This window comes from Botrytis porri, assembly GCF_014898465.1.
Source record: "Botrytis porri strain MUCL 3234 chromosome Unknown BPOR_001, whole genome shotgun sequence".
Taxonomy (NCBI): Eukaryota; Fungi; Ascomycota; class Leotiomycetes; order Helotiales; family Sclerotiniaceae; genus Botrytis; species Botrytis porri.
Window position 1 is genome coordinate 441,348 of NW_024066075.1, and position 23,342 is coordinate 464,689.

Sequence of the window (23,342 nt, forward strand, 5' to 3'; positions counted from 1 at the left end):
TGTTATTCCACGTGATTTTCTTGAAATCATTAATTTTTTTTTTTTTTTTTTTTTTTTTTTTTTTTTTTTTGATAAATTCGACGTAAGATGAATCCAATGAATCTGATGAAATAGGTGAAATGGGTGGATTCAGTGATTTTGGTCGATTTGGTCAATTTGGTCGATTTAGTCGATTTTGGAGCACATACCACAACTTCCAATACTCTCCCAAAGAGCTTACTCTCTTTGAAACCCCAGCATGTTCTTGAATCTCTCAAATATCACCCTTGCGCATGGTTTTGTTAATCCATCTGCAGCCATATCACTTGTATTGACATAGCTGGTATTGACATAGCTGGTATTGACTAGATGTTTTTCTGTGAGATCTCGAATGAAGTGGTGACATATGTCAATATGCTTTGATCGCTCGTGTAGATGTGGGTTCTTGGTTAACGCTAGCGCTCCTTGGTTGTCTCCGAGCATTTGAACTCCGCTGTTGCTCCCGATATACTGTGGTCGCTCTAAGTCCCTCAAGAGTTGGGCTACCCATTGCCCTTGTTTGGTGAACATCGCCATGGAAATGTACTCAGCTTCTGTACTAGATGTAGCTACAGATGTCTGCTTCTTGCTTGCCCATGAGATTGGTCCACCATAGAACATTACTACCCCACCAGAGATGCTTTTTCGATCGGTTCTATCGCTTGCCCAGTCTGCGTCGGTGTATACTTTGATGGTGCGTTGTAGGAGGTCATATTCTTTGCAAATATCTGATTGAACTCCCCCAGGCCCAAAACGTAGTTTCTGTTTAATAGTTGACCTCAAATATCTCATAAGGTTTTTGAGTGCAACGCTGTGATGTTTGGCAGGGTTAGACATAGCTTGTGCTAATCTCCCGAGACCGAATGCGATGTCCGGTCTAGTGTAAACCATAGGGTGGATCGTACTGCCGATTGCTTGCTGGTATTCGTTTACATCAGTGAGCTCGTCGTCTGGGAGCGTTGGTCGTAGTTGGTTGTAATCCGAGATTGGTATCTTCCTTGGAGTGTGTTGACCATGGGAGATCCCGAATCGGGTAAGCATTGCATCCAGATACTCTTCTTGATCCATAGTTAACACTCTCTCTGATCTGTTACGAATGATGCGCACTCCTAAGATCTTACTAATCTCCCCCAGGTCTTTGGTGTTGAATCGAGCAGAAAGGTTGTGATAAAACCATTGAATATCTCGTTTTTGTGCAGCAGCAGTAACAATATCATCTACATACACTAGGAGAATTAGCTGGCGCGGGTGATTGGTGTATAAACACGGATCCGCAAGGCTTTGTACGAAACCCATCTTGGTTAACTCTCCTTTCAGAAGAAGGCTCCAATCTCTACCAGCTTGCTTTAGCCCATAAAGACTCCGAAGTGCATGTAGAACGCGGCCGCGACGAACATGAACACCTTGAGGGGGTGCTAAATAGATTTCTTCTTTCAAGTGTGATTCGGTGAACGCATTTTTGATATCGAAATGGGAACACTCGAGGTCCTCTCTTGCAACAATTGCAAGGAAAAGGCGAAGAGTATCGAGTCGAACAGTGGGGGCGAAGGTTTCGTTGTAATCTTTACCTAAAACTTGGCTGAACCCTCTAGCCACTAATCTGGCCTTGAATCGCTCTACCTTATTATCCTTCGTCTTAACAACAAATACCCATTTCGTTGAAACTAGATTGCTCCCTTGTGGTAAAATGAACTCTTCCCAAGTGCCATTCTTGACCAATGAGTCTACTTCTTCTTGAATTGCAGCTTGCCAGTCTTTCGCGTGCTTTTTGTCTGCCATTGCTTCTTTATATGTATTCGGTATCTTGATCCCGAGTATTTCCGTTGCTGGTAGAGCGGTCTCAGCTTCTGCTGGTGCATCTGCTAAAATAGTCAAGATCTTCGAAGCAATTTCATTATTCGTCTCCTGTTCGAATTGATGAATATTTGGAATGGCAATCATGGCGTGCTCAATTGATTCTGATCCTGGCTTATTTAAGGAAGCAAGTAAGGCCCGAATGATTTTGGAGTCTCTCTGTTCTTCTATATCGTCGTCATCGCTTCTCTTTCTCTTCCTAAGATTGTATCTCAAAGGTGGTGTGGAAGTAGATGCAGATGTAGATGCAGTAGGTGGTAAAGTTTCATTAGGTAGTGCAATATCAGGTAATACACTCTCAGGTAATGTACTCGAATTCGATGGTGTATGATCAAGTGGTAAAGTTATATCCTCAGGTGCCCTTGACTTCGGTGGTGTATGATCAGGTGGTGAAGTTATATCAGGTAAAGTAACATCACTTTCTTTGTTGTTTTCCCCTGCCGGTCTTGTTAAATCATCAGCCACTTGTCGGATATTTCCATATTCATCTTCATCAAAGCGTGGTATTTCAGTCTTTGTTCGTTTTGGTATTGGCAAGCGCACCTCTATCGAGTCTGTGATTATTTCATTTGGTGATATTGGTGGATCGACTGGAATAGACGATGATTCAGGGACATTCTTAGGTCTGCCGCGAGGCCTGCGATCAGGTTCTATATTCTTGGTACCTTGTGATCCAGCTACACAGTTTCTGAGTTTGAGATCCAGATCCCCTCCTTTGTAGCTTTCGTCGATTGTAACACGATAAGAGCGGTAAGTATAACCTAGCTCTGGTGAATAAACCTTTATATGCTTGGTGGTGTCTTTTGAGTATCCCAGGAATATCCCAACCCTTGCTGTGTCGCGAAGTTTATCATGCCTTTGTCCTTTTGGGATGGTTTTGGGGTTGATATAGGCGTAACATCGACTCCCCCAGACCTTGCATGTATCGATATCTGGTAATGTGCCTGTAAATGCTTCGAGTGGGCTTCGATCGATTCCATTTGCATCTGGGCCAATACTAGTGCGGTTTCGAATGTATACGTCGTGCTCGACAGCTTCGTCCCAAAATTCTAATGGTAAATGAGCTTCTTTCAACATTGCTCTCATGTCGGTTTCTGCGGTGCGTATATTGCGTTCAGCTGGACCATTTTGGTGAGACGATACAACCACTGTAACCTCTGATCGCACACCAGTCTTCCATTCCCGGACGGCTTGAAGAAGCTCTGGTGCATTGTCGGTTCTGGCAGCAATTACAGCTACTCCTGTAGCAAGTTCAATTTCTTGCTTCCAGGCTTTCAGTAAGGGTATTGCATCGCTCTTCTGTTTCAATAGGATGACCCAATTTACCCTTGTGGCGCTATCGATAATAAGGAGAAAGTATCTGTGCCCTCGAATGGTCCTTGGGAAAGGGCCAGCAACATCGAAATGGATCAATTCTAGCCTTTTGGATTTTCGTGCACTTAGTTGACTTGGGATTCTGTTAGTCATCTTTGTGAGAGCGCACACTTCACAGACATCAAGAGTTGAAGGGACCTTGATCGGTCTCTGGAGTGTAGTGACTTTGTGCAGATTCCTGATTTTGTCAGGGCCGAGATGATTGAAGCGTCTATGCCAGATAAGGTATCTTTCCTTCTCCGTCATGGTTAATTCTTCGACTTCCCCTTTTGTACCATCAATGATCTCTGCAGAGAGCGCAAAGAATGCAGAATCTTCGTATCCTGGTTTCACATGCGAGATGATATACATCCCATCTTTCATTGTTGCTTTGATGATCTTATTATTCTTATCGTTTTCTGGTGTGAAATACATCTTCTTGAGACTGAATGTACCCTTGAGTCCTGCCTCACAAATTCTCTTGGCTGAGAGCAGGTTGACCCCCAATCCAGGTACATATAGCACACCAGCTAATGATGTCCTTGTTCCATCCTTGCACACCATGTCCACTGTTCCTCGCTCATCCGAGTACATAGCTCCCCCACCAACCGTTATCCTTCGTCGCGGAGTACGAATTAGACTTCTGAATAGAGAACGTTGGTCAGACATGTGTGAAGTGGCGCCGGTATCAGCGTACCATTGCGATGGGGATGCCTTACTAATACTTTCTTTGGTGAGATGACAATGCTCAGAATCAGACTCACTATCGACGACACTTTCAGTAGCATCGGAGCTTGATTCGGCGATATGAGCCTTGTGCTCCCTGCGTTTTTTGTCTTTTCGCACTGGAGAGGTGGATTGTCTTCTCTTCTGTTTGTGCTTTGAATCGGATTTCAAGAGACGCTTGGCGCGACGGAGCTGGAAGCATTTTAGGACTGAGTGGCCAGGTTTGTCGCAGAGTTCGCAAGTGATGATGGATGTGTCGGTCTCCGAGCTTGTGCTAGCCTTACGCTGGCGATGAGGTGGGACATATTTCTTTCCTTTTGCAAGGTGTGCCGAGTCTCCAGAGGTCTGGATCTCTGCCTCTTTGACCTGTAGATGCTTGATCTTATCGTCAATGCTTAGAGTAGAACTGACGACACGGATCATATCAATGATGACTTTGTACTCATCAGGGAGAGACAAGGTCAGGCTTTGAAAGAGTGATTTATCTGTACACAAAGCACCGGCTGAAGCATCCGCAGATAAGAGCTTTCGTCGAAGATCCTTGAGCTTATCCCATGCACCTATAATAGTCATATCAGGGGTATCGTCGAAAGAGAAGGTCTTGATCTTGAGGAGGTACTCGTCTGCTGCGATATCATCGATTCTGGAGTATTTGACGGCTAGATAATCCCAAAGTTTCTTTGCTGTATCATATTCGTCCACTAAAGCCTCATCATCGTCAGATAATGAGCGACAGATGTAAGATAATGCACTAGCGTCGTCCTTAAGAAAGGTGGCCTTTTTGTCGATATTGAGTCGAATCTTTGTAGTGGTACTGCCGCTGCCGCTGGAGACTTGAAGTTCTTCGAAATCCTGGATTAAGTTGTCGGCTGCTGCAATCCGTGCATATTCATGCAATGTCTTTTCGCATGTATAGAACCAACCTTTTCCTCGAAGTTGAATTCTTATTTGACGAGTCCAGCGTTCGTGATTCTCTTGAGTGAGAGGAGGGATGCGCTTGGAGTAATCCTTGGATCCAGTGTCTTCGTTCATTTTGAAGGTTCTGCAAGTAGAAAGCTTGCGTCGATGACCTAGGCGTGATTGATGGTGGAATGAAAGAGTGGAAGAGGAACTGTTTAAGACTGCGCTGTCCCGATTGGGATGTACTAGTGTTTGAAGGGAGAAATTCTCTTCAAGGCGGGGTAATTAAGAATAGTGAATTTTGATTTGTAGATAATGATTTTTGAAGTGATATCGAACACTATGTAGCAGGTGATGCTCTTCAGCGTTAAGCTGGAATGAATGGTCTTTTCAGTAATAACTCGTAGTTTTCTTACTTGAGGAAAAGGCGCGATGTAAGTGGTTACTTCGCTGTCGCTGCTCAGCAATCTGTTTGCTGTGCGCACCTCGTATGTTGACGTCGCGTTGCGTAGGAGCTTCTCGTCGTCAACCTCTCCTTTGGCAACGTAAGCTATTCAAAGAGCTTTCGGCCTTAGTCTTACTGCAGAGCTACCGGGCTCATAACCTGTTCACAATAAAGGAGCAGGCCAGTGGAATGCATGTATTATTGACTATGTAGATTAATTGTACTAAGGTAAAATCTAACTACGAAGTGGAAGTGATATATGCACAGTAGCTTAGAGCACGTGCCACAACTTCCAACATATTATCTAATTAGAGTGTTTTACTGAGTTTTATTAAGTAAGGCCTAATAGAACATAATAGGAAGTAATAGGATAATAAAAAATGAAGGTTTATATAAAGGAATGGATTTCATTATAATGTAAAGCTTTATACTCAAAAACAATTATTAATTTTATTACTATAATTATGAGAATTATAATTAGTTATTAATCTTATTAAATTCCTATTTAAAGTTTAGTCTAAACCATTTCAAAAGATCTTTAAACACTTCCACATAACCCTAAAAACAGCTCCCATAACACTTAAATACTTTAATATATCTTTAATTTTATTAAGTCAAATATTAAATAAATTTTTAATAAAATAAGTTGTAATATAAGTTCTAAAATGTTTAAGGAAATAATAAGGGGAATGTATTATGGGAGCTGCCTCTAAGGTCATGTAGAAGTATCTAGAGATCTCTCGAAATGATTTAGATTAAACTTCAAATAGGAATTCAATAAGATTAATAACTAATTATAATTCTCATAATTATAGTAATAAAATTAATAATTGTTCTTAAGTACAAAGCTTTATATGTAAAGAAACCCTATTCCTTATATAGACCTTCATTCTCTACAGAACCATAAGGCTCTATTCTGCTTGGATCCTTTGGATCTTATGGATCTAAACATTTATTCTTCAATCCCCTAGATCCTCTAGGTCCATCACGTGACCGTTTGGCCATGTGACGCGGTATGTTGGATACCGTCGTAACAGAATGTTAATAATATAAAATTATTTTTTGATATTGAAAAGCTAAAGATATTATATTCAGAAACTATAATAATTATATTTGAATTGAGTTGATATAGAGAATCAAAAGATCTATGTAAAATGTATGGATCTTTAAGTATTGAATAAGAAGATTATGCAGGAGACAAGGATGTTATGTATGATATGTCCGAAGTTGTCTTAACGAGCCGCCATAGCTAGCACACTGTTGGAAATTGGAACAGCTTATTTAAGTGGTGGAGACTGTACGAGAAGGATTATTGTAAGATTCAATTATGCTACACACGAGGCAATTGACCTCCATCTAGACGACTTAGCATCACTGCTGCCAATCATTGTGAAGGTGTACAGGGGTCACGGTATTCGGAAATGAGAGCAAGCAGAGATCGGCAAGGATGTAGTTATGTATGTACCTAGGTAGTTATTGATATATGCAGGCTCATCACAAGATGATTCAAGGAAATCGCATGCATTGTTACATCGTGCTGAAGCGCTGAGGGGGCATAGACGCATCGCATACCTCTCTGTAAGCGAGTATCTTCCTCGTCCCCTAGCGAATATCTCAACACTCTCACCTCTACTTCATTCTTTTTTCTCTCTTCCTTTCATCAAATTTCTTGAAGAAAAGCCGATCATGAGGTAATATTTTACATAATTACATCATCAACTATGTTTTCAAACACCACGTACCTCATCACAGGCGCAAACCGAGGTAATTAGTAAATCATACTATAAATACAAGCACCTCCCTCTTCTAATTGATTCCAGGAATTGGTTTTGGAATTTGTCTCAACATTGCTTCAACGCGCCAATGCCACAGTGATAGTGACTGTCCGCAACGGATCCACCGATGTTTCCTCTCTCAAAGCCCTCCCAAAAGCCGATGGCAGTAACTTAATCATTACCAATCTTGAGATCTCTACCACATCAGTATCTGGCATTGAAATTGCGCACAAGGCATTAGTTGAAAGCCTGAAGACCCGGGGTGTTGAGAGAATTGACGTTCTCATTGCAAACGCTAGAAGTGGCACCTGCTTCAAGTCTACCGTTGAAACGCCACTAGGAGCTATTTTGACGGACTTCTACACCAACAAACTTGGACCCATTGCTCTCTATCAACATCTGCTTCCATTCCTTAAGGCTTCTGATAATGCAAAGTTTGTTGTTATTGGAAGTGTCTTGGGGAGCATTGAAGCTATGATGGCTGGAGCACCCACTGTAGCCCATGGAACTAGCAAGGCCGCAGTGCACTGCGCTGCAAAGAAGATACATGACGAGGAAGAGAAGATTGTTGTCTTGACGATTCATCCTGGGTAAGCTATCTAGTTGCATCAATGAAGTGGAAGGAAGAAAACTGATCGTTCTAGATGGGTCCAAACGAAGAATGGGCAAAATTTTGCCGATAGTATTGGTGTTCCTGCACCACCAATGACTGTGGAACAGAGTTCTGTCGCTGTTGTGGCACTAGTAAGAGATCCAAATGCATAGTAATGGCTCCCATGTACTAACTTTGAGATAGATTGATTCAGCAACCAAGACCACAAGTTCAGGAACCTTCGTAGGCAATGAAGGGGTAAAGGTTCCCTGGTAGGGAGCACCAAAAAACAATCCTTCGGATCAGTGGATCTTGTTAGAACAACCACAACTACCTACTTGAATTCCCATTGTTAAAAAAATCTGCTGCAAGCCAGATATAGTAAATACGTTTCTAGTAGACTGGACATTATCACGGAAATTTTAATCAGGTGATTGAGATCAACATGATGCTTCCGTGGATAGCATTGTTTCTCTGCACTAAATATTTCCTTAGAGAAAGCGATTTCTTTACCAAAACCACTACACTCGTTTAACTACTGCTTAACCATGTTGAGCACGTCTGGTGATTTTGACATCTAGTCAGCCTCACACCGGAAGTCAGACTGAGGTTACTTTGTCACGGAATATGCGGGAGTTTTGTATCTTAAGCTTCTTTCCGACGCAATCCGAGACAATGATCCTATCCGAGGGGTGATTCATTCCTCTTCCGTAAATACGCGAGTAAATTAGATTTTTTGATGGGAATCAAAGCTGACACAGCTCTATAGAAATGGAAAAGTTTCGGGAATGGGAATAACCTATCCAAGTGTCAAAGGCCAAGAGAGAGTCGTGCGATTGAGCAAATACTAGCCGCCATCACTGCACGACTTGAGCATGTTATCAACATCATATCAGCCCAGGTGGCAAAGGAGTTGTCAAATATCATCGCCATCTGTATCGAAGATATGTCTTTGGAAGGGACGTCTGTAGCGTCGTTTGGCTTGGATAGTATGATTGGAGCCGAGTTCAGAAATTGGCTTTTCAATGAATTTGGTTATGAAGTCCCCTTTCATATTCTGTAGGCTCCAGATCTTAGCATTAAAGATTTATCGGTTAACGTTGGGATAAAGTTGGGAGTAATCAGGAGTGAGATTGACACGTGAATACGTGCAACGTGGCGAGGATTGATTAAAGACATCTTACAGTTTGCTAGATGATGATAAATCATTTTACCCTGGATAACAATAGCATTTCTAGCTTTCGAATTCTGATCATATAACCCTTTGTTTTGCCACCACCGTGAATGTTGCAAGACTTGCCAGTCCAAATGCCGGGTTGCAAGAGCAAAACTTATCTCTACAAAAAATATGTCGAAATCGCAATTAACTTTCGCGTTCGAGTGCCCGCTTCGTTAGGTCTCAGCGTATAGGCGGTCAGATGAAAGTATGAGACTTGCCTGCTCAATGTAGCTGTATTTCCAGAGGCACTTCATAGCCAACCATGTCCAATTTTATTCTTGCACGAGCGAGATTGACAAGATAGACACTTCAACGACCTGGGCCAGAATTTAGACGGTTTAATTACTGAGTGAGAAACCACTGGGGGAAAAGGCTGTATATTATAGATGATTCCAGCGAGAATGCATGCGCATCAACTTATGAAGTATAATAGAATATATCATCGTGCAATCAAGGCTTGTGCTTCCTCCACGCCTTCCTATCATGGTATTGTATGTAGATGCTGATCCGCGGAAGCGCCCGATTATGTGCGTCATTGGCTCCTTGACGATTTTCTCCTAAGATAGAGGTAACAGAAGAAAGGAATTCCTTTTCGATTTGTATCTGCAGTAGTCCATCTGCGCCGTATTTCAATTCCTCCGTCCTATTCAGCGGTGTAACTTCGTCTACCATAGGGTCCTTTTCGTCTTTTATGTTGTTCCTATGAGTATTCTCACCGTTGAATGAACACTGAAGATAGTGATACATACGGATCAACCGGTGAATCGATACAGTATCTGCTCGCCCATCTCATTAGCCTAGACACAACCAATATGAAGGATTGGGATATGTACTCAAAATCACTCTCGCACCGACCCTCGTTCGATACATTGTACACATCACGTGCAGACTTCCTCAGCTTTGATCCTTCATTAACGCAAGCCAGACTCTAGTTGGCACGATGATGGTACATTTCGCATCAAAGCCCCTAGCGAAAATCTCAATATGAGGCTGGTTATTGCCAACCTACCTCCACTCGCTCAGCAATAGCTTGACATTCGACGAGAAGAGATGTGAAGTTCCGTGGCGCAAACGTGGAACACTCAAGCCGAATCAATTGTACGCCATATGTTCGATGGCACGGAATGTAGTGTGCGCCTTTGATGTTTCGTGTCAGATTGACTGAAGACTGACTTGCAAGCAAAAGCACACTGAGCCAGCCGGACTGTATATCTCAAATCGACCCCGCTGGAAGAAATTTCGAGGTGATGATGATATTCATTATCAAATTAATTGAAATGTCGAAGTATTACTACTTCGTACACCTTGCCAGGGATTTGTGGATTGTGGATGGAAATATATTAGGGGGTTCGTCATCTGTTTACGAGGCTGATAATGATGGACATTATTTATTATACTTTGTTGTAACCTTAAACATCAGTTGATTTGGGTCAAGAATGATCTGGTGGAGACAAGCATTTGTATATCAGTACATGAGAAGTTGAGTAATAAGTTGAGCAATGTGAATACGATTATTCCATAACAAGTATGGACATTGAAGGTCCTGCGAGATCTTTGCCCTCCCTGTACAGAGTTGAGTTCTCGATAACGATATTTACAGTATCGTACGGAAGATACAACTGGATAAACAATGCCAAGCCGGTAGTGAAACTTTGGTACAGTATATGATCTGGACCAAAAAACCGATTGATATAATATAATAATACTTGACAAATCACAACTCACGTCGCCATGTCTATGTCAGACAAAGAAAAACCTAGATCACTTCCTTCAATGTTCAACCACATCATAGATTTCAGAGGTGATGCTGTTACATTGACGATGGGAAACTTGATGCCTCCTCGTCCTTCCTCTTCCCTCCAATTCTTTGAGGATTCTATCCTCGACCTCTACAGTTTGATATCAGAAGAATCCAACCTTGGAAATTCTTTATGTTATATTAAAATCTTTTATCAACTTGAATGGTTCTAGAACTCAAGAATCCTAGATTGTGGCTCTGAAACCTCCAACTTTAGTCAGGGTCTTTCCCGTGCTCCACCAATTCAACCCATCATGGAATTCCCATGGGCTATGATCCATTCATCAAACAAGGTTCTCCTGACTTGGAGATACTTTTTTGGTCGGAGAACACTCCCGCTCCCACCACCCGTCCAGCTGAACAGTCTAGTCACCAGTAGCAGCTCACTTTACAGATGTCCCTGATGGTTCTATTGGCGGAGATATCCCACCGTATCTTGCCACTTTTCACCCCAAGTTGTAAGTGCTGGTAAGTTGCAGCGTCTATTCGAACCGCACCCTTCAACGTAACAAGAGGAGGATTTCAAAGTTGCATGATGCACCTCAAGCAGAAACTGTAGCATTGGCTCTGCACACTTGTTAGAGATGAAAAATGCAACGCATGGATTCAACCGATCAAGCATTTACTTATGGATATTTCCTGGTAAATGAAGTCGAAACAAAATCATCGTTTCATCGACAAACCACAAGCGTGACTGATCGACGTGCTATGTCCGGTACGGAAGTATCATCCCATTCAGTATCAACGAGCAGATCACTTCAAGCATCATTCTGGTTGCAAACAGTGGATGGCAACGAGTAGGAAATGGTGTACAGTAGAACTAAAGCTAAAGGGGGTAAAAGCTGGGGCTTCATTTCAAGACAAATCGGAGCTTGAGAGTAAAAATATAACTTTAAATTCACCAGCGACGCCCCCGCAAATTAGTCGATCCGTCCGAAAGAGGCTTTGTTCTCTGCTTATGACTGTGGACCGAGTCAAATGCTTGAGGGCCGTATGGTTTGAGGAATGAGTAGATGCTCTTTCCGAGTGAATATTTCCTTCATGTCTTTCCCCTACCCAAATCTCTCTTATTTTCGTTGCGAGATCTTTGATTTTGATTAGATACCCCAGCAAGTTTCTTTAACATATTTACATGGCATTACAGAAATACTAGACTGCACACAAAACCGTTCGATCTTTGTGAGAGAGTCAAACATCTTTCTATTCATAGAAACCATCACGACTTTCAACAGTACGGCACAATCAGGTATTGTCAGTACTTAACTCTGTTCCTCATGATGGTGGCCAAGGGGTATAAACCCCAAATGCTATGGGCAATAATGGAACCAGATTCGCAGAAGAACTCAGACTACATGGTCGTCTTGAGTTCAGGGAAACGCCTACTTCAAAAGCTCGCATATGGATGTATACCGAGTTTCTTACAGAGAAGAACGATACGACCTACTTCGCCAAAGACGCAAAAGTTGCATCCCACTTCATATCTCGATGGCCTTCGAGGAGTGGCTTCTTTCATCGTATTCATGGGGCATTATACAGAGGAGAATATTGGATGGTGGACTGAGCCGTATGGGCTCTACGAAGATGGTGCCCCGTCATCACCTATACAACTCCCATTTGTTCGAGTCCTATATTCTGCCAGACCAATGGTACACATATTTTTCATCATTTCTGGATTCGTCCTCACCTACAAACCTCTGAAGCAAATACACTCTCAACAATACTCGGCACTTGCATCTACATTATCTTCGTCCGTCTTCCGCCGCGCAGTGCGTCTCTTCTTGCCATCTTTTATAACACTCCTTATAATGTCTTTGGCCGTATATTATGAGTTCTCCGAAGCTCGATACGGATTTCCCCTTTGGTCACTCAGCGCTCAGATTGGGAGTTGGTACGAAACTTGTTGGCAGCTTTTACAATCATCCTGGAAGTGGGACGATTCTTCATTGCCTCTGCCACGTTATAATCCAGCACTTTGGACAATCCCTGTGGAATTCGCGCAATCGATGCTGCTATTTATTGTTATACTCGGACTTTCTCACGCTCGTATAAATATGCGGCTTCTCATTCTAGCATGCATCATGTCTTTCTGTTTCTGGAGCGCACAATTACACGCAGTTGAATTTCTGGGCGGAATGTTCATTGCCGAAGTTACACTCCTCCAATCATATAAACCGACGCCATCCAACTCTGCCGAATCCTCTCCTATCCTTCCTACTACCGAATTTGGCGATGAAACTAGAAAATTATCCATTGATTCAGCGTCAGAGACTTCGAGTGTCATTACGGCAAGCAGTAAAAATATTTGCATGAAGGTCTTCTGGATTCTTAACGTTATCTGTGGTCTTTATATTTCCTCTTGGACAAACGAGCATGTCGACGAAATTCCGTTCCTCTCAACTCTCGATGCACATACTCCGGAACCATACAGAGGGCAAAGAGTTTGGTTCTGTCTTGCAGCCTTTCAAATCGTGATTGCATGCACACAACTCACTAGCTTACAATCCCTCTTCAATCTACCGATTCCTCAATATCTAGGCAATATATCATATGCCCTATATTTGACACACAATCTTTGCCTCACAATTCTCGAACCTCGTTTTGGACCCTTGTTCGAAACTACGATTGGAAAAGATTCTTTTGTAGGTAGACATGCTTTTTGGGGGGCCGGATTGCTAGTTTATGGACCAATTATATTATGGACAGCAGACGTGTTTTGGAGGGCAGTTGATGTCCCGTCTACGAAATTTGCGAGGTGGCTCGAGAGTAAATGTTTGCTTAAGGAGGATGAAAGTCCTAGGAAGAGAAATACCCTTTTTTAGCTTGGTTTTGGTTAAGGCATTCAGGTCTGGGGTTTGAATTGCATGGTTATTGGCGTTGTATAGATATCATGGCAACTGCATATCGAGAGCGTTTTGGGGCATGGGTTTATGAGCGACATATTGGTTGGCATCACAATTTATGTATTTAGAGGCCATATCATGGACATTTATAATGATCAAATATTCCGTTGACACGTTGAGATATCAGAATCAACATGCCTAGGATTATGAAAGGACGAGAAATATTTTGCGGCAAGTTGGAGACACTGAGACACCCCAAAAAGTCTTATCTTTTCAATATTTGATATCAAATGAAATGATCATTATTTTGAATCGAAAGCCGAATATATCTACATGAATCTTTCATATCTCATTTTTCCATATTATCGATACTTGATCAAATATCGATATTATTGAAAAGTATTGAAAAATGCGTGATTTCAATACAACCTTCTATTTGACGTCTCGGTTTTCCATGTAACTTACAGTTGGTGGTACCTAACCTTGCACAAATCGCAAGTCATTCATCAACAAACCACAACTTCCAAGCTTCACGATAAAGAAACATCACTGGAATCTACAAGTCCAAGCTTCACAGTAGGAGTTCGTCTTGGCTCCAGGTGGTATAATAATTCCTTTGCTCTTCCATTGTGGAAAGCTCCTTTCCTTGCGTCCTGAGACCCTTCTCGCTTTTCCTTGCCTTTCCTAGAGCTGTCTCTAGCTTCACATTCCGTACTCCCCATTATCGTAATTAGCCGTCAGTGTACACTCCCACGTGCCATTGCATCTTCAATATACCTGCTATACTAACACAATTCACCTCATCATGGCTGCCCAGAAAACTGTCTTAATCACAGGGTTCCTCTTCCCGTTCTCCCCTCATACAATCTATCTAAGCTAATATAACCGCAGTTGCACTGCAGGCGGAATCGGACATTCCCTCGCCCTCGACTTTCATGCTCGCGGCTACCTCGTTATTGCCAGCGCTCGCTCGGCAACTAAAATAACAGATTTGGCGGAATTGGGCATGCGAACTTTGAGTCTCGATGTTACGGACGGAAAGAGTATTGAGGAAGCGAAGAGGGAAATCGAGGGATGGATTGAGAATGGGGAGGTGGGGGGATTGGATGTGCTGGTTAATAATGCGTAAGTGAGGAATATATCTTTGTGGAGATTGTGGAGGGGCTCATGGTGGGATGCGACTCGGATGCGTTGCTAATGTAGAGTTTAGAGGGAGAAATTGCACATTGCCTGCTTTGGATGTAGATTTGGACGATGCGCGCCATTGTTTCGAGACGAATGTTTTTGGAGTCATGGCTATGTGCCAGACATTTACCCCTTTGCTGATTGAACGAAAAGGACTCATAGTCAACATTGGAAGTTTAGCAGCTGTTAGTTCATCCCATACTCATCCCATCCCCCCAAACCACAATCTCACTTGAAACGACATCCTAACATCTCACGACCAGATCCTCCCCTACGTCTTCGGCAGTGTTTATAATGCCTCTAAAGCAGCCCTGCACGCCTATTCCCGTACTCTCCGTCTCGAACTAGCCCCCTATTCCGTGCGCGTAATGGTCGTTGTAACCGGTGGTGTACAATCCAATATCGCGCGTACACCACGCATACTTCCTCCTTCATCCCTCTACCTCGAAATTGAAGATGAGTTCCAAACTCGAGTCAAACATAGTCAGAGTGGAAACGCAATGCCCAATGTGGAATATGCGAAAGGAGTGGTAGATGCGGTTGTGAAGGGGGGACAGAGAACGCTTTGGAGGGGGAATAAAACGTGGATTGTTTGGTTTGCGAGAAATTGGATTGGCAGTTGGGTTTTTGATTTGGTGCTTCCCGGAATGTTTGGGTTGAGGAGGTTGGAGAGGTTGGTTAGGAGAAGGGAGAGAGGTGAGGAGGGGAAGAAATCGTTGTAGATTGTAGGGTGTGAGGTAGGTGGTGTGTTGATTGTGAGGTATATATCGTATTAACCTAACACTTCTTGGGTTGCTTCCATTGCGTTTGTGTCATATATATATATATAAGATGCTTGGAATTAGATTTCCATATACTATGTATAGTTTTGGATAGAATATCATTGTTTACAAACTCTTTAATGTTGTCAAGGCACGCATTTTAGCAGACATTTTCTCCGTCAGATAGATGTTATATCATCATTTACATTTCATTCATAAATATATCTCTTGCTGTCTTTATCCAGTCAGCCAAATTTATTTCCATATCCATATATACCAAAAGTCCCAACACAATCACCTCAACCAAATCCCAAACCAGGGCCAGATACCCACACCACACAAGAGATTGAAAATATAAACCTCTAGAACATTCTTACACCCCCAAACCCAAGCTCTTACTCCCCCATCAAAATACTCCTCTCATCTCTCACATTCACCCACACATACTCCACACACCTGGGATCTGTCTTCCCCTCCCCCAACGTCACCGCCAACAAATTCGTCTCAAACCACGTAGGTCTCATCCCGAATTTCTCCAACCGCTCCCACCACTTCGTAAAGCGTTCAAAATGCACATGCTCATCATCCACCAAATGCAATTCAATCATCACCTGTCCCACCGGTAATTTCCCATCCCCATGCCCATCCCCTTCCTCATCATGAAAATCCATAAACGCATCCAGGGCCCCATACTCCGAACCTTCGATATCAATCTTTAATATATCGATGTAGGAGTGATTATTCTGCTTCATGAGTGTTTGCAATGTGTGGAAGGGAGGTGTCCGCGATGGGATGTCGGTGGATCCTAAACCGTATTTGTGGAAGTGTGCGCGTGAGGCGTGGGAGGGGGAGAGCTGGGGACCGAATTTTGAAACGGAGAAATCGTAGGCGTGGATTTGGGCGTGGGGAAGGCGAGTGAGTAGCTCGGCTTCGAAGGTGGATTCGTCGTTGACGCCGAAGCTGTAGATGGTTATGCCGGGTTCGTTTGGGTTTGTGAGTTGGGACGAGGAGGAGATGGTGGAAAAGGATGCGGAAGAGGGCCTATATTTCTCATAAAGACTCATACCGCAAACCCATTTCCCGCCGTCGCCGAGACGACCCACGCGCTGGATATCGTGCGGACAGGTCCAGGTTGCGGGGAAGAAGTCCCAGAGGGTGTAGGGGGTTTTAGAGAAATCGGAAAGTTTTTGAGCGGGGAAGAGAGGGATGTGTGGGTGTTTGGGGTGGTGGGAGGACATTTCGTGGCGGAGAGAGACGGAGGTGCGCCAGGCGGACTCGAAGCGCGAGATACGTTGGGAGATGGTGAGGGGTCTGGAGGGGGAGGAGATGGAGGAGGGGAATTTGGAGGGAGTGTCGAGGTTGGGGGTCGGGAGCACAAGGTTCGATTGGTGGAAAATGACGAAGAGGAAAAAGGCGAAGGCGAGCCAGAACCAGATGCCGCAGACTTGGGGGGGAGAGGGGCTTAGATGGATGGTTTTTTGAAGAGGGCTTGGGGTTTGGAAGTTGGAAGTTGGAATTTGGAAGTTTGAAATTGGGTTTGGGGGGTGTAGAGATTGGAGATTGAGTACATACCTTGTGCAACTCGTAAAGCCATCTTCAAAGATATCTTGAGAACGAGACCGAGAATGTGAGATAAAGATGTGGGCTAAGTAAGTATCAAACCAAGACTCGAGTAATGAGTATATATCTCCAGAACCTTTCAACCACACTTCCTATCTATCTATATCCGACAAGTTCAAAATCGAAATCGAGATAGAGATACCGCGAATATATGGAAAGCAAAATATATGAATAAACGAAATATGAGATATGATACCAAGCACCTCGATTCTCAATCACCACTATATCCGCATTCCAGTTGATAATTGATAAGAAAGCGTTCTATTTGATGTTCTTGAAATTTCTCCGGAAATAGACGAGGACCCGAGGAATGGAATGGAGTAGAAAGCTTATGAGTAGGAATGATAAGCCGCATGCATGGAGGAGAGGATGGTGTATCTGCGTGAATGAAAATGCGACTCGGTAAAATGAGAAGAGATGAGAGGGGTGAGTGTAAATAAGTAGATGAACTCCTCTCGAAAAAGCTCAACTCAAGCTTCTTCTACATGTATGCATGCAAACCCAACAGAACACACATACCCACCGAAATCCAAACTTCAAACTTCAAAGTCCGAAACAGCAAGAAGAAGAAGAAGAAGAAGAAGAAGAAGAAGAAGAAGAAGTAGCAGCAGCAAACAGCTAAACAAGAGATAGGAACAAAATACCCGAACGTAAAGTTCAATCAATAAATACAAAAGATAAGAAAAGAAATCCAGAACCACGCAAGATATAAGGAAAACTTTCCAGACAATCTTCTGCCGTGTGGTAACTTATAACTAACATCCATGATCCAACTTCTTTCCTTCCTATGACTTTGATGATTGATGGATTGATGGATCGATGATCTTCTGTACTCCCTCCGTATTCATTCATCCATCCGTTCATCCATCCAGCTAATCAACCATCCATCTGATCAGCCATTCAGTCTCAAATAAATTTACATCAAGAACCCCCCCTCTACTCACCCCTCCTAAAATCACGTACAAGAGACGCCCTCCCTTCTTCCTCCTTCCCCAAACCGCCAACCGCCAACCGCCAACCGCCAAACCCTCGAACAAAAGTATACTATTCCCTCCTCTCCTCTCCCCTCTCCCCTCTCCCCTCCAAAATCAAACCATCAAACCCTACGTAAATCTCACAGCATAGCCTATCCATCCACCCATCCCGCAACCCCATCCACCCATCCAACCAACCAACCATCCATCCCATCCCATCCCATCCCATCCCATCCCATCCCATCCCATCCCACCCCATCTCATCTCATCTCAGAACAGAACAGAACAGAACAAAGATAACATCAATCAAAAGTACAGATCTACATAGATACACAAATACACAAATACACAGATACACAGATACACACAATCTTTACATACACCCAGCTTCCTCCCTCCAGCCAAACCGCCTCAGCGCCTCGCCCACCCATCTCTCATGAGTCATCACCCAGCCCATACCCAACACCTTCTCATTGACCAAACCCCCTTCCTCTCATCACGTGTTATCTCCCGCCCACCTCCCCATGGATAACGCCAAGCTGCACAATACAGTACATCAAACGAATAATCAACTTAAATCTAGGATTTACAAAGAGTGGGTGTTTTTTCATTTTTTTTCAACCCCTCAACAGCCATGGTGGTGGGAATTCCCCTAGTCGCAATATCACGCGCGGGAGGATTTTACCAACCTACCAACAAGATATGATATTGGGGAGATGAGCTCAACGAATAGAATCACTGTACTATTATCTTTTTCTTCTCAAACAAAAAACGAAATATTCATTTCATGCTAACATTGCGAGGGAATGTTATGATATCATTGCTATGCTATTCTATACCTCCTCACATCACCATATCTTAATCTCAAGTCCCACATTGTATGCAAATGGAACCTGCACATTGCACACTACCTCCCTGCTTATATAACAACAAAATGTCCCATCAAAAAAGTTCATATCCTTTCCAGATGTAGACCGCTCTTGCTTTCATAGCTTGCAAAATTTTTCCCTCGTATTCCTATGTCGTACTTTTTCATGCTGGCGCTATACTTTCGTAGTAGGTAGGATATCATTTCGTAAACAAATCGTAATCTCATTTCATCCCTCTCTGTAGGAGGCATTTCCTCATAATCTCATACTGTCATATCATTTTTCATTTCTTCCATAACATTGCATTCATGATTGAAAAGATGTCCCAGGTGTTCAACCCTCATCTTCATCTTCTTCAACCAATGCCGGTGTTCTTCTTTCATTCCTTCGTTTTGGTCTTCTGTGTCTTGAACTGCTGATGTTACTTGCAGAATCATCTGGTGCTAATTCACTTTGCATTTCATCTTCATCCCAATCAGCTTCACTCATAAACTCGCTGCCACCTTCAGCCCAACTTGGTCTCTCGTATCCTGGTCCCAAACCTGCCGAGTAAGGACCAGGTGTACCAACAATGATTTCTGGACGACTTGTTCGTCTTGACTCTGCTGCCATAGTCAATCCGACACCACGTTCACGAAGAGCTTTACGAACAGCCTCAGCCTTTCGATGTAAACCTTCGAATGCATCCTCAAGTGCCTCCATTCCTACATATATCTCACGCTCTATTTCAGCCAAGACAGCTATTTCAGCCTCCTCATCGTTAGAGACTGGATGTCTGTACTGTTGAGATGGAGTAGGACCACGAGAACCATAACTAGCTGACCGAGGTGAAAATGGTGTGTTGTTACGAGAAGGCCCCCTCATTACAGGTGATGGTCCTCGGTAACCATTTGGCGTGGGCCCGCGAGAAGGGAATTCATCAATTACTTCATTATCAGCTCCAGACCATAGGAATCCATCAAATCGGCCAGATATCAAAATCTCCCATTCTGATGGTGCAATGCCAGAAATTGTTGCGAGAAGATTGTGAATATGAGGGTTCTTGAGAAGATATATGGCGACTTCTGGATCTCGTGGAGGAAGTGGCAATCGATACAGTCGTTGCATAGATTGTACTGTTTTTATCATGAAATCCGAGCGTGGTTTTCGTAATGGAGTAGGTGCTCGTGAAACTGGTTGTAATGTAGTAGAGCCACTGAGCAAAGCGTTGAAGAGAGGTCGGTCGTGGTGATTGAGATGAGTTAGTATAGCAAATGAAAGAGTTTCGTCATCGACTTCTTGAGGAGGTGCAGATGTTGTTTCAGGGCAACTTGAGAGCCATTTGTCAACCGATGCTTTTGTTTTTATGGATTGTCGTAGATAATGTTCCCGAAATTCGTCAGCTACATCAGGATCGATCTTAATAGGTGATCCAGGTCTGTGATGACCTGATATACCAAGACCAGCTAAATCATCGACTGATTTCGCACCGAGTGCTGAGAAATCAAAGGCAGGCCATTCGGGAAGTTCACGTCGACCGCTAACCCATTCCAGAACTTCTCCCCATGAGAGACCTCTACTTCCCTCGTGAGAATCAAGATCTAAATCCTGGCACATAACACACAAGCAACCATCAGATGATAAATCTCTAGCAAAAACATTTTCCAAGCGGTCAAGTAATCTCCTTGCAACGGAGCGATATCCAGTAGCAACTGCGAGTGATCCACTCTTATTGATGACTGTTTCGTATTGGTCCAGGATGTTGAAGTATGGTCCGAATATCTTTTGGATTTCCGCGGGAGGAGAGGACCTTGATGAATTGAGCGACTGGGAGGAGATAGAGAGTAACGTCTTGGGAACCGTACGGACCAATCCGCCATTTTGGAGGAGGTAATCAACGCTAGGGATGTTTAATGGTAAATTCGGGGGAGGGGGTGGTGGAGGAGGACGTGGAGAGCCATACACACTAGATTTAACAGAGGATGCATCAAAATGCATATAGGGAGATGGAATAGATTTTACATCAGCCGTACCTGAAGGGGGAAATTGGGGAGTCTGAGTGGGGGTTTTTGGCGAAGAATCCTGTGCCGAAGCCGGGGAGGAATCCGTATCGATATTGGTAGGCCTTCGGCGAGATGTAGGTTGTGACTGTCTTTTACCTGCCACGGATGTGACATTGGAGTCATCGTCCTCGTCATACCTTTCAGACTTGGAGGTCCTGGAACTTGAAGTCCGTGTGGGTGGTGTACCAGTCTTTGATGGCCTAGATTTTGAAGATGTGGAGGACCGGTCTTCTTTCTCCTTTCTTGATGACTTCCGATGTTCCGAGCTTCGAGAACTGGGTCTTGAGGACATTTCAGAACCTTCCTCCCTGACCTTGTTCACTCTTGAAGATGTAGATTTCTGTCGGTGGGTAAATTCAGTATCTGGTGGACTGGGTGGTCTGCCTTTGGCAGAAGCTGCTCGTCTTAGGTTCTCTGCAGACCTAGATTTGTTCTTCTCAGAGTCGATGTCTGTTGCTTCTGGCGTGTAAGGTCCAGTCTTTGATTTTGCAGGTCTGTCTGACACATAGCTATTTACAGCCTCTTTACTGTAATTTTTATTAAAACTTGGGTAGGATGATGTACCTGGCGTAGAGGAAGTCCTCGAGAGCTCAGGAACAACATCCGCCATTGTAGTAGTTGTCACCTCCGACATGCCTTCACTCTTCTCGTCCTTTGTTTTGTCCCTTTTTCGACGATGAGATGACTTAACAGGCTCCCCCGTTTCAGGATCTATGGTCTTGGGTCTTGATTTGTGCTTTCGATTTGGATCTTTATCACTTTTGGATGACCGGTGACGCAGCTTCTCTGACGAGGTTTGTTCGTTTTCGACCTCAGGATCGTTATCGCGGTCTTTGTGAGGCATTGCTAACACGATCTTTATTTATTGAGATCTAGTAGGCGGCGCTTAAAACTTGATTTGTTGGCGGCGCATGTGGAGCAAAAGGCGAAATGGAACAAATTGGGCGAATGAACGGCGGTGAGTGCTAAGGCTGCAACAGAATTTATGAATGAATGTAGTAGTTGGTAAACGGTTGCTATGACATCAAACCAGTCAAGAAGCAAGTGAGTGGAGGAGATCATCAAGTACGGACAGAATCAAAAGGGCGTGTAAGGCATGAGACTTTCAGAAGCTATGTCGAAATGGGTTTGAGGGGGACGAAGGGAGTGGATCGATAACTGGGATCGATCACACGTTCATACGTTGGCAGATGGTCCAAGTGATGAATGGTGATAGTTGATAGGTGAAATGGAAGTCTTGAATTTTGCCGACGTCGTGGGGAATGCTGCTTTGGCCAAGGAAAAGGGAATAAAAGACGATTCAAATTGGGTGAATATGAAAGAGATTGGACGAATGAGTGATTGAACGAATGAACGATTGAATGATTGAATGATTGAATTTAATTCATTATCATGCCATCTACGGCTGACTGATTGATTGATTGATTGATCGCCTGAATTAATTGAATTGATAATAGTATTCTATTCAATGTCGAATATAATAATACGTAGGTATGTATGTATGTATGTATGTATGTATGTATATGGTGATAAGTTTTGTAGGGTCATCGTCTCGTCATGTCATGCGACTTTATCAAATGTAAGGAACACCCCGTTACCGAGGATTGCCTATGTGTGCATGAGTGAAGGTGTGTTTGAACGGTACCAATAACTGGCGGCAAGAAGGCCAGAAGGACAATAGCAGCCCAATATCATTATGATTAGACGGCAATGCAGCACGCCTAGCTTTCTACGGCAGAGATGTAAGGTGTAAGGGGAAAAGCATCAATCAGATGAGCATTCACAAATCGATTTGGATGATTAGCCCAAACATATGTATATAACTTTTGAGATGTCGTTGTATCTATAAACCCAGTTTCTATACTAGATATGGAATATACAGGAAACAAGAGAATACTGGTGATATATGTGAGTGAGTACAGTAATAACAAGTAGGTAGTGGAAGTGACTGTGACTTATAAGGTGTCTGTCTGTATATATCCAGGTATTCGCTCTCACTCTTCTCCCTCTTATCTGGACTGGCAGGTAGGTAGATACCTACCAGGCACCTAGGTAATTCAATCATGATACCAAAGTCCTTACACAGAAGAATTCAAATACTTTACACAGCAGTTCTTTGACTTACCATTTCCCTACGATTAAACCCAATCATCGTGTTTCCTACTCTGTCGAAAAAAAGGTGGTACTAGGCCGTGTAGTTGAGCCTTACAATTAATACCTAAGGTTCAACGTCACGAAAAACACACTTCAGACATAGCCCTACCATTTGACTGGCATCAAGTATCATGTCTCGCACCGTTTCCATTCTCAACCTATGAACCCAACTTCTAGCCCGAGCTGACAGACAGCAGAGGAGTCTAGACAGCAGAGT

At 43.3% G+C, this 23,342-nt stretch overlaps 6 protein-coding genes across 6 annotated transcripts; 4 read left to right on the forward strand and 2 right to left on the reverse strand.

The window, feature by feature from the left end:
• Positions 1–7,017: 7,017 nt before the first annotated feature.
• EAF01_000137 (uncharacterized protein) lies at positions 7,018–7,939 on the forward strand (the record flags this gene model as incomplete). The annotated part of the gene is made up of 4 exons (XM_038908387.1): positions 7,018–7,060; positions 7,169–7,661; positions 7,716–7,815; positions 7,868–7,939. 4 exons carry the CDS (start codon positions 7,018–7,020, stop codon positions 7,937–7,939), a joined length of 708 nt encoding a protein of 235 aa, XP_038775293.1.
• A 2,674-nt stretch (positions 7,940–10,613) lies between these two features.
• On the forward strand, positions 10,614–11,262 carry EAF01_000138 (uncharacterized protein; the record flags this gene model as incomplete). Its single annotated transcript, XM_038908388.1, has 4 exons — positions 10,614–10,776; positions 10,870–10,973; positions 11,050–11,138; positions 11,160–11,262. 4 exons carry the CDS (start codon positions 10,614–10,616, stop codon positions 11,260–11,262), a joined length of 459 nt encoding a protein of 152 aa, XP_038775294.1.
• A 695-nt stretch (positions 11,263–11,957) lies between these two features.
• On the forward strand, positions 11,958–13,499 carry EAF01_000139 (uncharacterized protein; the record flags this gene model as incomplete). Its single annotated transcript, XM_038908389.1, has 1 exon — positions 11,958–13,499. The coding sequence occupies one exon, from the start codon at positions 11,958–11,960 to the stop codon at positions 13,497–13,499; it is 1,542 nt and encodes a 513-aa protein (XP_038775295.1).
• Positions 13,500–14,325: 826 nt separating this feature from the next.
• Positions 14,326–15,427, forward strand: EAF01_000140 (uncharacterized protein; the record flags this gene model as incomplete). Its single annotated transcript, XM_038908390.1, has 4 exons — positions 14,326–14,357; positions 14,412–14,645; positions 14,731–14,890; positions 14,969–15,427. 4 exons carry the CDS (start codon positions 14,326–14,328, stop codon positions 15,425–15,427), a joined length of 885 nt encoding a protein of 294 aa, XP_038775296.1.
• Positions 15,428–15,861: 434 nt separating this feature from the next.
• Positions 15,862–17,308, reverse strand: EAF01_000141 (uncharacterized protein; the record flags this gene model as incomplete). Its single annotated transcript, XM_038908391.1, has 2 exons — positions 17,039–17,308; positions 15,862–16,910 (listed from the first exon to the last, which is right to left on the reverse strand). Exons 1-2 carry the CDS (start codon positions 17,058–17,060, stop codon positions 15,862–15,864), a joined length of 1,071 nt encoding a protein of 356 aa, XP_038775297.1. The 5' UTR covers positions 17,061–17,308.
• A 1,954-nt stretch (positions 17,309–19,262) lies between these two features.
• On the reverse strand, positions 19,263–21,815 carry EAF01_000142 (uncharacterized protein; the record flags this gene model as incomplete). The annotated part of the gene is made up of 1 exon (XM_038908392.1): positions 19,263–21,815. One exon carries the CDS (start codon positions 21,813–21,815, stop codon positions 19,263–19,265), a length of 2,553 nt encoding a protein of 850 aa, XP_038775298.1.
• Between the last annotated feature and the right edge of the window lie 1,527 nt (positions 21,816–23,342).